Consider the following 13971-nt stretch of genomic DNA (forward strand, 5'->3'; position numbering starts at 1 on the left):
CATTTTTACTATGATGGATGTTACATTTTAATATGTTTTTAATATTATGTTGAAAATTGCCCTGATAACATTTCTATTGTGGGGCTGTCTATAAATGATGTTAAGAAAGAAATATGCCTTGCCAGAGCATAGAGATAATATCAATCTGTATCACCTTCAATGATTTCAGCTTTGTTTAAAATGCTGATGTAAACGTTTGCCAAGCAAGCACATCTTCAAATTGACAAACAGCACAGGCATTTCATCAACATATAATTTCATCTCTCAGAAATGGTAACGCCTAAACTTCAAATCCATGATTGATTTACCCAACAAATCTGCTGTCACCAGCTTGTTTGATTGCAAGAGGTCTTACAAAATGCAATCCTGTTCAAACACATTTGCAGTTATTTGCAACTTTATGTGCAGGGCCTTTGCAGAAAAGTGTACATGTACAGCATTAACTGGGATCTTTCAGCTATCCAGAATCCTACAAAGGTTTTCCCATAGCTTTCAGTGTAGTAATCCAGACTGACAAATTACATTCCTGCTTGTAGAACAGAAGGCCTTCCTATTTTTCTGGAAAATGATAAACCAGGGACCCCCTTCACACCACTGTAAGCTTCTCAGAGGGAGAAAAACAATGAAATTAGCAGAGAGAAAAAGGTAGAGGTAGAAAGGGGGCAATAAGACTTGTATTTCATCTCATTTTTAAAATCAGAGCAAATGAAATTTTACAAAATTTAAATTAGGGAGAGAGCAAAGCGAAGAGTGCTAGAACCTAGTGGAAAAAAGGTTATAGAGTATTGTCAATAGGAAACATTTTGAACATGTACAATGCTAACTTAAATTCATTTGTCTGCATTCATTTCTCTGTGCATTGCCATGCTGTCAAGTCACAAAGACCTCCCTGACCTATCTCGTTCACATTAGTAGTTTTCACATTAGTAGTTTTCACATGATTGTTGCTGAAATATATACAAATGTTTGTACTGTTGTGCCCACACTATGTGTGTCATTTAACATCCTGTTTACATCACTTGTACATAGTACTTTATAGGACTAAAAGAAAAGAAAAGGAAGAGTTCACTATGCCCGCATTATGTGGGAAACTGATAATATTTTTGTCCATTTGTGCAATCAACCTAATGGAAGATTGCTTTTAGATAAAATGAATTGCAAATCATAAATGGAATCCCAAAGCAGTGTAATTATCCTATTTATGTACATCAGACTTTCACATGTCATTCATTTGAAAAATATTTTAGCATGGCTCAAGAGGAACTCTTTCAGAAGTGCCTTTAGAGAATACAAAATCTGTGCTTTCCTAACCAGATAATGAATACAGATGAAAGTCAGTTTTTTCTTCACAGCTAAAGAAGGGAATCAGAGTGGGAATGGAATAGTGCACTACATTACAGACATACTGTCTTCTGTTGAAGATAATTTAGTCACTTAACAGTGTAGAGAAGTTTTTAAAGACGTGCACAGGAGAATACTAATAAGTCATGTATCTTTGCTCCTCTACACTGCCCTTTTCCTACAGTCTTGCAAATCATTTTTCCCCTAGATATTTTCCCACACTCAATTGGACTTTGGTACCAAGAACTTAGGTTACTTAACTACAGTTCTTCTCAAATCTCAGTATAATGGCAAAACTATGGTATTCACTAGGAAGTCCATGTATTTCTTGGCTACTGTCCAAATAAGTAAAGAGAGAGAGAGAAACTTCACAAATTGTAAGCTACAGAACCTGCAAAATGAAAGGGTGTTAAAACTATAGTTTTTAACCTTTCAATGAAATCCTCAACATTCATATCATCTACAAATTGCTGCTACTTATAAAGCACTAACAGCACTGTACAGCCTTAATTGCATCACCCACCTGAAGGTATATGTAACAATACGAAATATCTGTTTTTATGTAATCAGTGGACAAGTACGTATGATTTCTGAAACATAACAGGCAGTGATGAAATAATTAAAGGACATCCATTATATAAATATGTCCCTATGGCTCATTCCATTCTTTCTTAAGAATGCCCCACATGTTGTTGATTTTTTTTTCATATAAATGCCAGGAAAAAGAATGAACAGGCGAAAAATCCTGTTACTGCCAATTTTGCTGCAACCTTGTACTGACACCTGAATTTCTGCATGGCAAAAACAAGTAGGATCAAGTTGCTGTGCCTTAGTGTCTATCTTGTACTCTCCAATGACCACAATATGTGTAATCTGTACATTTTATTGGATACCTATACATTTGGGGCTGTACATAAGAGCTTATGTGTTTAGAAGCATATATAAGACATTCCATTGCAGTGCCATGGGTAGGGGCAAAGTAGGCATGGTGCAGAGCAGAGTGGGAGATAGTTCTGTATCCCCTTGTATGTATGTATGTATGTATGTATGTATGTATGTATGTATGTATGTATGTATGTATGTATGTATGTATGTATGTATGTATGTATGTATGTATGTATGCATGCATGCATGCATGCATGCATGCATGCATGTATAGACAGACAGACAGACAGATAGATATAGATATAGATATAGATATAGATATAGATATATATCATTCTATACACATTCTAAACCCACCCTGCTATATGACCTTCCACATGTTACCATTTCTCGCAAACCTCTGTCTGTGTTATGAGCCATCAAATTGATTCTGACATACAGATTTTTTGACAGAGGAAGATCCTAGTAGTGCTTCTGAGGTGTGTGAAATATTTAGGGAGTAGTTTTAGCAATGCCCCTCCCAGCGAGTTTGTATAGCTGAGTGTGGATTTCTACCTATCAATTTTTAATCCTAGATTCAACACTATATCCATTACATGACACTGGTTCACTTTTTATTTTTATTTTGTTTTTGCCTGATATGCTAGCTCGAACTACCACAGAAACCTCTTCTGAGGCTAAATCCAATTATTAGTATCTAATTGCATAAAGGGATGAGACTTGTTGTGCTTAGAGATGGCAGTTTCACAAAGAAAAAGAAGACGAAGACGAAGACGAAGAAGAACTTCCAGTCTCATAATTTGGCAGGACCCCCCCAATTGAATTATGGGATTGGAAGACACCAAAAATGGTAGGAGATACAGCAGCCTTCTTACCTCTATGCTGTTCCTGCACCACTATTTCATACCCTCTGAAAAGTGACCGAAGCACTTTTGTGAGTCACAAGAATGGGAAAATGAGTTCTGAAGGAGGTTGCCTCCATGTTCCCTGTTGCACCTTTGTGGGTTGCAGGGAATTCTTGAGACTCACAAAGGTGTCACTGGGCACTTTTCAGAGTCCCATCCTTGAGACCTTCATTTATGTAAGCTCCATTGATTCAGCATGCCTATTCTAGCTGGCATGACCAGTTGGTTACTACCCACTGTTTGTAGCCGCTGTGTTTCTTTGAATCTCCCTCTCACCCCCATCATCACTTCTGTAATGTGTTCATTCACTGACAATGCACAGCAAAAAGGCAACTGCAATATGTTGCATATGTATGACTGCAGCAAAAGCCTTGATATGTAGTGGGTTATTCATGCATGCATGCAAATATCCCTGCACATTCATCACTCATCACTCTGTGGGAATCTTTATACCAGGAACAGACAAGTGTTGTCTTCCTGATGCTTTTAAGCTGCAATTTGCAACATGCTTCACCTTTTCCTCTTTTTTTCTGGCTGGAGCTGTGGGGAATTGTAGGAAAAATAATTCTAAGAATATTCAGCTACCAGACAGGTCAAGAAGCGATGGTGAAGCGATGGAGACAGCCTAATGTCACAGACCAAACTTGCAGGCAGTCAATGTTACAAAACTTTCACAACGAACTAGATGAATGGTTCCCAACCCTGGGTAACCCAGGTGTCCTTGCCTTGCAGTTCTCAGAGGCCTTTTTCACTAGCTCTACTGGCCAGGGTTTGTGGGAGTTGCAGACCAAGAATACCTGGATTACCCAAGGCTGAGAACCACTGAACTACATCATTCCCAATGGAGCTGGAATTACCTGGGAAAAAAACCCCAAAACTTTTGCCTTTCTCTCAGAAAACTGCAAACCTTTCCCCTCCAGCTATTCAATAACTGCTGTAGTGCTAAAAAGAGGGAAAGAGGGAGGGAAATTTTCATTTGGCAGATGAAGCTGTCATTTGGTGGATGACCTGACTAATAAAATAAAAAAGCCATAGTGACCATTGGAGTGGGGGATTTAGAAATATTTCACCAATTAATGACTCCCTATATGGACTTTGAGGCATGTGTTAACTAAACAGACCCATGCTCACTTGAAAATATAAGCAGGGACTAATTAATTAGCAGCAAGAAGCTGCACAACTCTGCAATAGGATTTTGGCCATTAAGTTTTTATGCTGGCATAACACGATTGGCATAAGTCTTATTTGTGAATTTCTGCTAGTTAAAAAGTTAGTGAAGGCATTTGCGGTTGCACACTCAGTCAGCTAATGATGTGTGGTGTTGCCACTTTGCAGGCTGAATGTGTGATGATACAGAAGTGAGTACTAGGAGCATACCATATGTTTATGAGTTCCTTCCATAAGCAGACAGCATGTGGTTGTTGCCAACATCACATTTTTAAAAAAATAAAATAAAATCTAGTAAGATACAATATACAAAACCATAAAGTAGTTATAAGCATCAAACCCCACATAGTAAACATATCAAATGGTATTACTGGTTCATATAGAACATCTTTCCATAAATCAGCATGAATCTTTGGTGGGGGGCTGCTAAGAGAATCACTATGTTTATTACAAAACTGGAAAAAAAAGGAAGCCAGGTTTTATAAAACAAGTCAATACAGTACTGGAATTCTGATACCATAGTTGTGAGTGGGCAGTGAGTTTTTCCATCAAAACTAATTTCCATGCCCTAGATTCCCAAACATTCATTGAGATTTCTGCAACTGTCTCCCAACATTGAGCAATTGCCAACATCACAATCCACAACTGATAATCTTAGTCTAAGCAATGATTCCCCTACCTTCATTGGAACTTCATGTGACTTAGGTTACAGTTACTCAACATAAAAAACGTGCTGTTGAAAAATAAGGTTAAGGTTGAACCTTTGGACTACTTCCAGCTGTCCGCAATTTCACTGCTTCTGTCTTTCTGATCCTTTGGGGATTTGTCACAAGATTTTTTTGCAATGAAAGTTTTCAAAAGCATTGAGTAACCACTGAATACTCTGCAGGCTATCCAGTTGAATCTGGCAAGTTTTGACCACCATCAAATTAGGTTCATGTTTTATTTAGCAACATATTGTAGAGCTTCTCATTTGATTTATGTATGGAAAATGAGTAACCCAAGTATGTTGTCAAGGAAACATCATATAGAAAAATGAACAGGTCATGGAACAGGTCATGGAAATATATATTGTTCAACAGCAGGTTACCTACTCCCTTAATAGTGAGTTTAGCTCAAGCTATTTTAGTTGATCTGCCCTTCCCGCAAAATACACATTGAAGCAGATGTAATACATGGGAAAGGGTTTTTATCATACCATCTTTCTTGTAACCTTTGAAGACATGCTTATTTTCAAAATATTCTTTTTCCTTTTTGACGGCATCAAAAGGGGGAGACTGTCCTGAAGACCATTGAAACTGAAGACCCTGTAACTTTTGATATCAAGAGCCTATTGTTTCTGGCTTACATTGGAGACTGATTTCACTGTGGAATGAAACATTAGTTCAAGGAGTTCTAGGGAAGAATCATGGCTGGCGAGCAAGGACAATGTTTTGTGGAAATTCTCAGATATAGGCATGATAAAGGCATATTTCTTCTCCAGCTCCTTAGATCAGGGTTGAGATTCCCCATGCCCCCCTTATGTTTGAGCAGAGGTTGGATGTTAGGTCTAAGTTAATTTACTATTAGACATTAGAAATTGGAAAACCAAATCATTGTTATTGACATTTTTAAAAATGAAAATGTTGAACTTAAAAGTAAGCAGCAGCAACTCAGTACTTAAATCATTTGGTCAAAAATAAATGGAATTTACAGGGATCCTTCACTTGTGACCCCATCTGGTACATTTGCCACTGGCTGTTTTAAAAATATTCTTTGTTGTTTTAAAATTATCCTTCCAAATCCCAACACATTTTTCCAGATGGACTGCAAACCCCATAATATGTTAGCTAAGGATGAAAACTATTGGGTAGAAAAAAGGATGTATGTCCTAGCACAGGATCTCATAACTCCACCCCCAGAGAAAGTTGCACTCATTCATGCCCAACAAGACTACACAGAGCTATTTTTTTACAAGTTTCAAATGCACTTCTTTAGCAAAACATTGCAGAAACTTTGTCTGAAGTTGAAGCCTTTTGAAAAGGTTGAAGTTCTCTCCCACAATTCAACCCAGAGAGCTAAAGACCAGGGTCTCTGCAAGCTATAGTGCAGCAATATCAAGAATATAACATGTGAAAATTCTGCCCACTGGCTGTGCTAGCCAGGGCTCCTGAGAGTTATCCAGCCAGAAACATCTGAAGTACCAAAGTTAAGAATCAGGTGTGTAGAGTTCCTTTCTTCTGGGGACAACCTGGGACTGTGCAGCTTGCCCACGGCCGCTAGCTCCGCTCCCAACCTTTGGCTCTGCAGCAGACACCTAAATGACTGAGCTGTCTAGCCAGTTAAGCAAGGCAATAATGTGACTTTCAAAGTGTCATTTTGAAGCACTGGAGGAAGGAATATTTCTTCTCCTGTTATATGGGGAAAATAATACATTTTATGATGCTAATGTTTCAATTTCAATGTGCTGTTTTTGAAGGGTATGTTTGCATGAAAGGGGATATAGCCTCAAGATTACTCCAATTATTGTGGCCACATAATGGTTTTAGCAAAACAAAATACAAACAAACAAAAACAAAAGAACAAAAAAAATTCCCCTTGAAGCAAGCTATCCATAGTGCAGCCTTCTGAAGTTGTTTTTGGGGCTCCCCGGGCCCCCAGACCATCCTGCTGCTCCCTACAAAAATAATCTACTTCTCATATTTTAAATAGGATACAAGTTCTACCTGTCCTGTTTGTCACAATAACTTTCCTCCAAAAATTGGTGGTGGTTTTCCAGCAACTTTCATTTATTTTATTTTTTAATTTACTTGTACATTTTTGGTGGGCTAGGAGCACAGGGTGGCTTCTGTACTTGCTCATCCCCACTTAAAGTCAGGATTAAAGTCTCTGTTCATGTTCTTCAACTTCATGGTTGCCTTCCCAACATGGTGATGGGTGTGTGTGTGAAAAGTGCTAAACAGCTTCTCTGTTAAAAGGTAAAGAGCAAAAGGAAGCAGCAGCAGTCCTATTTATGGCATGTACTGTATTTTAGGCTCTCTGCTTCCATTTAAAGAACAAGGAGTGATACACCCTTTTATAATGTGGAGTCTCCTCTGACAAGTGAGCCCAACCCTATCCCCAACCCTTTCAGCTGTATAGATAAGGACCACAATTATGCTCCTGATTTTCTGATTACAACTGGCATTCCCACACACTAACATAAACAAACAAACAAAAAACAAAACCACACATGTCAAAATAGAGAGAGCACAGCAAAATGTATTTCCTTATGGAATTCTAATCCTGAGTCACTAGAGACAAAACTGCACCTTTCCTATTCATGGAAATAATTCCTAGAGCAGATCAAGATTGAGACAGAGCAACAGTCTCTTAGGAGTACACTGTATGTGGCAGAACATTCAGAGAAATGCAGATTAAATGCCTTTTGAACGTGGACAGCAGATCTTTTGAGTCAACTAGCCCTTGGACAACATTTGCTCATACGTTGAAGAATGATGTACATTCTGTACTGACTTGCTGGGATGCCTTCACCGACAGTTGATATTTCAGATCTTTTCCATGCCGGCTTTGGCTGCCAATTGCACAGAGAGCTACCAAGAATAAGTCAAGTTAACTAACTACATTTTTTAAAAAAGATGCCAAACTAATGATGCATGAAACATTGCATGAGTCACATTTGTGGACTATTAGTAATATATAGTACCAACAAGTAGCATTATTTCTCATCTGCTTTTCTTAAGCAGGTTTAACTAATCACAGTCAATTGCCAGTGTGATTTTTACTATTACTGTATAAAGTATGGTTTGTTGCTGATGGCATGCAACTGAGATCAAAATTCTACACTGCAATATAATTCATATGGTCTCTTTCAATTTGTGTCTATTGTTTTACAGTAGATAACAAATATCTAAAGCAATGTAGGATTAGAGAGATGACCCCCCAAAAAAAACAACTTAAAACTCAACAGCTTCTCCCCCACCCACTTTATGTTTCCCCTGATCAATCAAAGGTGGAACCTAAACGCCACTACATCTTAACAATAGATGATCACTAGAGCTGTGCAGTGACCGTACTGCCCTGGGAATGTAGGGCATTGTTATCCAGAAACAGAAGCCTGCACATCTAATGGATGTTAAAACATACATGTTTTCAATAGTATGACCCTCCCCGCAAAAGAAGGAGGAGGGGGAGGAATATTAAATAGGCTCATGTATGGATGCGCAATCTCTGTATGGATGCCCAAGCCCCCAATCTCAGAATTTATAGCTCTTTACTCCCCTCCTGTCCTCAATGTTTATCTTCTAATTTCTTCATAGTTAATTGCTACATCTGAGATAGGAAACTGGAGTTTAATGACAGTTTACTAAGCAAGCTCTTAAACCAGGTCCACATTAGTAGCTACGAAGTTAACTATCAACAAACCCTGGTTTTCTAATTTAGATGTAATGATGAACTGTGTTTCAACTGAAAGAGGATACAAGCACCAAGGAGACAAAAGGAAGGAGAGCCACTCCTCATTGCGTCTTCTACTTCCTAAGCAACTCAGAAATTGTTTTAATTAAACCATAATGGTTATATGAACAAGTTCAGTCCTAAGTATTTGTAATCAAAAGTGAACTTAATAAAAAAAACAGCAACACTTAGCCTCTGACACAGTTGTAGTCAGGATATGAGGGAAGATGGTTATTCAGAGGAGTGTGCCTGTTGCAAATGAGGTTAGAGAAGTTCATTTTAGAGAGGTGTCAAATGCTTACTCCCAGCAAGACTTCCAGCTGAATTATTCCAGATGCAACACAATATTTAAAACTGCTTTCCAAACTCTTTAACTTCAAAATAAATATTCATGTTATGGTTGTACTCTGTTCAAATACACAAGGGGAAGTGTAAAGACCTTTTTAAATGTGCCTTTGGATTTCTTTTCATTAGCCTACAGTAATAGAACTGAAACAATAATTTCTACTACCATCTACCTGAGTGCAGAGAAAGGTTTTCACAGAACAGACAGATAAAGTCATTTAAGGTCAACTGAAGCATCAGTGCTACTCGCCAACAACATCACAACACAAACAGTTTACTTATCAGTACTTCTAGTCCAACAGTCACCATGAAGAAAAACCTTTCTTGAGAAGCAAGTTGTGTACATTGTTGCCTATCCATGAAATCTGCATGAAAGCACCTATCAAATCTGCCCCTGAAAAGGCTAGAAAACTAGCAGACACTCCAGGTCTTATGATTTTAAGAAGCCTATAACTTAATCCCTAAATTTCTTCATATTCAGGATGGAAAGATGAAAATAATTTGAATGTGAAAAAACCCTGAAACAGTCCAGATCCAGGGCTTTCACTTCCTAATTCTCAAAATGCTGTGTTTGAAACCAGCTGTAATTCCTGCATATCAGCTTCTGTTTTAATGTCACATTCCTATTAAGTGGGAAGAAAGATGGTAGAACTAACCACCAGCAATAGTGAAACAGAAAAAATGAATCATTCCCTGAACAGAATGTTTCCTCCAGCATAATTCCTGGATATGGTCCCAAGAACCATCTGTCATTCTTTCATGCTCTCATCCACACCCTCTGATAATTTGCTTTCTAAACTCTTCCAACTTGTAGTAAACTGGCACTCATTCTGATGATCCAGTCCCTGCTTGCTGGCATAACTTTTAACAAGATCCATCTCCAATCCTTCCTCTCCATGTTGAAAACCATAGGAATATATGTAGTTCTCAGAATTGAATGTTCTCAGAGGCAGTCTTAGCATGTGAGAGAATCTTGATCAGAAACTATGCTGAGGGAAAAGAAAAAATGAATCAATGGTCCTGCCATTGACAAGCTTTTCTAACGTGTAGTGACATCACTTCTGCAAAGGCTCTGAATTCCAAAACGTTTAAAAACACCACTCAATTCAAGTTATACAGGACCTCTTTCATTTTTCAAAGTAAGACATAACCTAGTTACAAACTCTGAGCAAGAGTGAAAGGAAAGTGATACATTAGTTACTAACATTCAGGTTTGCATAAGCACTAATTATTATGGGAATCTTGCTCCTGGGTAGTGGAAATCTACATTGAAACCAGGGATGGGAAGTGTGTAGCCATTCATATGTCAGTAGCTTGCAACTCCTAGAATCCTTAGCCACTGGCTCTACTAGTTCGGACAGACAGGATTTGCCTCCAAGGCCCTACTTTCCTCATCTGCTGGTTTAAATCTTCTGATGATATGGCAGTCTTTACCTCACAGTTGTCTATTGTACAAGATGTAGCTTCATTAATTCCAGATGCTGTCCATATGAACACTGGGATGACGTTTTTTAAAAAAGCAAATTATGCTGACATAATCATGTATGTTTATTCAGAAAATACATCCCCCAGTGTTTAGAAAAGACTGACTTACAAGTGTGCATGTTTGCAATACTATTAAGAAAGTTTATTTCTCATCTATTACAAGCTTTAGAAAGCAGGAGAACTTAACACCCAAATACCAAGACAATGTATCAGCTATGCCTTGTTATCTACAGTCTTGAAGCCCAAAGCCCACTCATCCTATAATTTACCACCTGATACCATTTCAACTTCTTTACATTTTTAAAGAGCAAATATGAAGATTTTAAAGCTGAAAATGAGTATTTTCTGGAAAGATCAGAACCTCTAAACATGTGTTCTTCTAAACATGTGTTTACATGTATAACAAAGATATTTTTTCAATAATATCAAGGATGCCATAACTGGTGGATGGCATTTCTAGTTCCTTAGAAGACAATAGTCAATCAATTAATTGGGTTGAATCATCAACAGGATTTCTTCTTTTTGTAAAAGGGATAAATCTCTCAAGGTAACCTCTGAGTTTGATGGTAAACATAAGCCACCAAATACAGTACACAAAACTCAGAACTGTCATGTGAAGTGGCAAGAGGAATCTGAAGTCCTTCTTCAACAAAAAATCAAAATGAACCAAAAATCCATTCCAGCAAGGGTGTGGCATCTCCTTAGTTTAACATGTAAACGTCTTCAGAAAACAAAAATCAAATGCATGCCTGATGTAAACATGATTTGAAGTGCCTGAAGATCCTACTTGTGTGGAGTTTCACATGGTCACCTTCTCATTTAAACATGGTCCTCAAGTGTGGCATGCATAGTAGAAACAAGTGCTTAAAACATTTCACATTCTTAGCAACTTTCAAAGTCTCACCATGGCGAGACTCCCTGATGATACTCCTTCCTGTACCAGTGAGATCTCCCAGCTTCTTTGGAAACATGATCCTGTTCTCATCTCTTACTTCCCCTTTTGTTCTGATCAAAAAATTGCCAAACCCTGGGCAGCTTAAAGCCCTTTCTGCATAAATCCTGTACATGAAAAATGCTCAGATATTGTAGTGTCCCAGGCAGCTTGGCATTTCTGCTGAGGGAAAAATGACCACAAAGATTTCTAGAGATCCTTGGGGGGAGGGGTGTCCTATGGAAATAAATGTGACTATGAGTAAAAAAGAGGAATGTTTCCTTCTGTTTCTCTCTGAGAGTGAGAGGTTGCAAAACTGACTGTCCAAATGCAGAGGATTATCAAGCTTCTGCTTAGCCTACAGTGCCAAGAGATGCCAGTGCTACACATGTAAGTGGGCTCAAATGAAATGCCAATAATATACAATGCTCTGTGTGTGTGTGTGTGTGTGTGTGTGTGTGTGTGTGTGTGTGTGTGTGTGTGTGTGTGTGTGTGTGTGTGTGTGTGTGTGTGTGTGTTCTTTAAAGCCCAGTGTTATACTCAAGCCTGGGATTGGTGCCATCCAGGTTCCTCTTCCTCTCCTTCACTTCACTGTTTCTGAGGACTTGCAAACTGATTTACTTTACTCTTTGGATTTTAACTTTGAAATGAGAGAAACAAGTCCCTCAGTCAAACTCAGGCATATGCCTAAGTGAGAAGGAATGACAGCATCATTAATCTCCTTTCCGCTTCTACTTGTGAAGTATATAACTTTTCAAAAATAATTAAGTACCTCAGCACTCTTGTGTGTATTTCCCCTCATAAAAAATATGAATTCTGAATGATCTATAAATACCGGCATTGCCTGTGAATTGGTTGCTTTCCAAGGCTAAAGTCAGGAAGGCAGTTCAGGCAACTGAAACTTTATCCAGTATAGTACCATGGCAGCTGCTTCCATTTAGAGCCTTAATGGTCTTCTCTCCTTATGAACAGCACCACAATATTACCTCTGTATTAAGACATTGAAATTGTTGTGGAGCATAAAGTTAGGAAAAATAAGTTTGTGTCAGCAATCCTCTAATTCTAAAAACTTAAATCATCCATGCCCTGTCCATTTCAAAGCCTTTCAGAATATGCTATGGAAAAAAATCAGGTTGTTAAAATATGCTAAACTATCTTTACAATCTTTTTATATCCTCCCCTTCTCTTTTTCCAAGTGACCTTTCATGCATGCATTTTTTTTCATTGAAAGCTAACTGACACATTAATTTTTAATTTGTTGAAAGCATCTCTGGTGATAAATGTTACCCTCTCTCTTTCTCTCTGGAAAACAGAGAAAAGAAAGAAATGCAAATATATTTCGTGCAAACTGCAAATGCTTTTTGATCTTTGAGGAGAGAGAGCTCTGAACGTAAGTAAAATGCAGCGTTCTACACGCCATTGCATACACGACACAAATCCAGTAAAGCATACAGTCTAACTGGGCAGAAAGACTTTTTTTTTGGAACTTGCTGTGAGGGAAAACTTTTCGCCACAGCAACTTTCGAGCTAGACTTTGCCTCGCTTGTGCCGAGGAGTCGCTCCCAAACTTTGGGAAAGTCAGGGGTTGCAATACAAATCCGAATGTGTAACAAAAAGCGGCGGGGGGGGGGGGAGAGTTCCCCACAAAACGGCCAAACAGGTTATCCTACCGGATCTGCTCTTGATAATGTCATTGAACTCGTCCACTGCAGCGTCGTCTTCGGGGTGCCCTCCTGATTCCGCCATAGCCCAGGGAACCAACTGCAAATCCTAACGGGTGCCCAGGAAGAGAGAAGAGGACGCGCTTCCCTCCTGACTCCTCAGGCGGGAGCGTCTCCCAAGTCAGAGAAAAGACCCTCCCGCGCGCCAAAGTTTTTTAAAAGGAGCGGTTTCTGTTTTCCTCAGGCGGAGCAGCCAGGGCAGAGGCGGGGGCAGACCCCGTGCAGCGCGGCTCCCTCCTGAGGCGTGCAACTTGGAGCAGGAGGGAAGGAGGGAGGGAAGAGGCAGGCAGGCAGGCTGGCGGCGGCGAGGCAGGCTGGCACTAGAGGCTCAGATAGGCAACGGAGCTGTCAAAACTCCGCTCCTCAGAGCAGAAAGAACAGGTGCCCGCCGGCCGGGCTGCTGGATGTCCTGCCTTAAAAATAGAGCCAGGACAAGAGACTCCGAGCCAGGGTGAGAGTGGAGAAGGAATAAATGAGCAGCCAACTTGGGAGACTCCCGAGAGACGTTCCTTCTCTCCCCTCCCTACCCCACCCCACCCCACCCCACCCCACCGGATCAATTGCAAACAGGCTCAATTAGAGAGCAAATTGCCCAGAGAAGAAAACAGGGGGCATGAATGATTTAACAGCCCTTCTTTAAGAGCGGTCGCATTGACACAACAGAGCAGGCATCCGGCTGACTCCCACTCATTTGCACGTCCTGTCCTTAAGCTTCCCCCAGGATCTTCTACCCAAGAACCGGGATTGGGGAGGGGAA

At 39.5% G+C, this 13971-nt stretch overlaps 1 protein-coding gene across 1 annotated transcript in view; it reads right to left on the reverse strand.

Annotated features, from left to right (window-relative positions):
* Window positions 1-13453, reverse strand: part of DMD (dystrophin) — a 1295019-nt gene extending 1281566 nt beyond the window's left edge. Inside the window, exon 1 of the mRNA XM_078390471.1 lies at window positions 13164-13453. Coding sequence (XP_078246597.1) covers window positions 13164-13239 — 76 coding nt within the window. The 5' untranslated portion in view covers window positions 13240-13453. The remainder of the gene's footprint in view (window positions 1-13163) is intronic.
* Window positions 13454-13971: the final 518 nt, after the last annotated feature.

The sequence above is a fragment of the Pogona vitticeps genome, chromosome 3, assembly GCF_051106095.1.
Source record: "Pogona vitticeps strain Pit_001003342236 chromosome 3, PviZW2.1, whole genome shotgun sequence".
NCBI classification, from domain to species: Eukaryota; Metazoa; Chordata; class Lepidosauria; order Squamata; family Agamidae; genus Pogona; species Pogona vitticeps.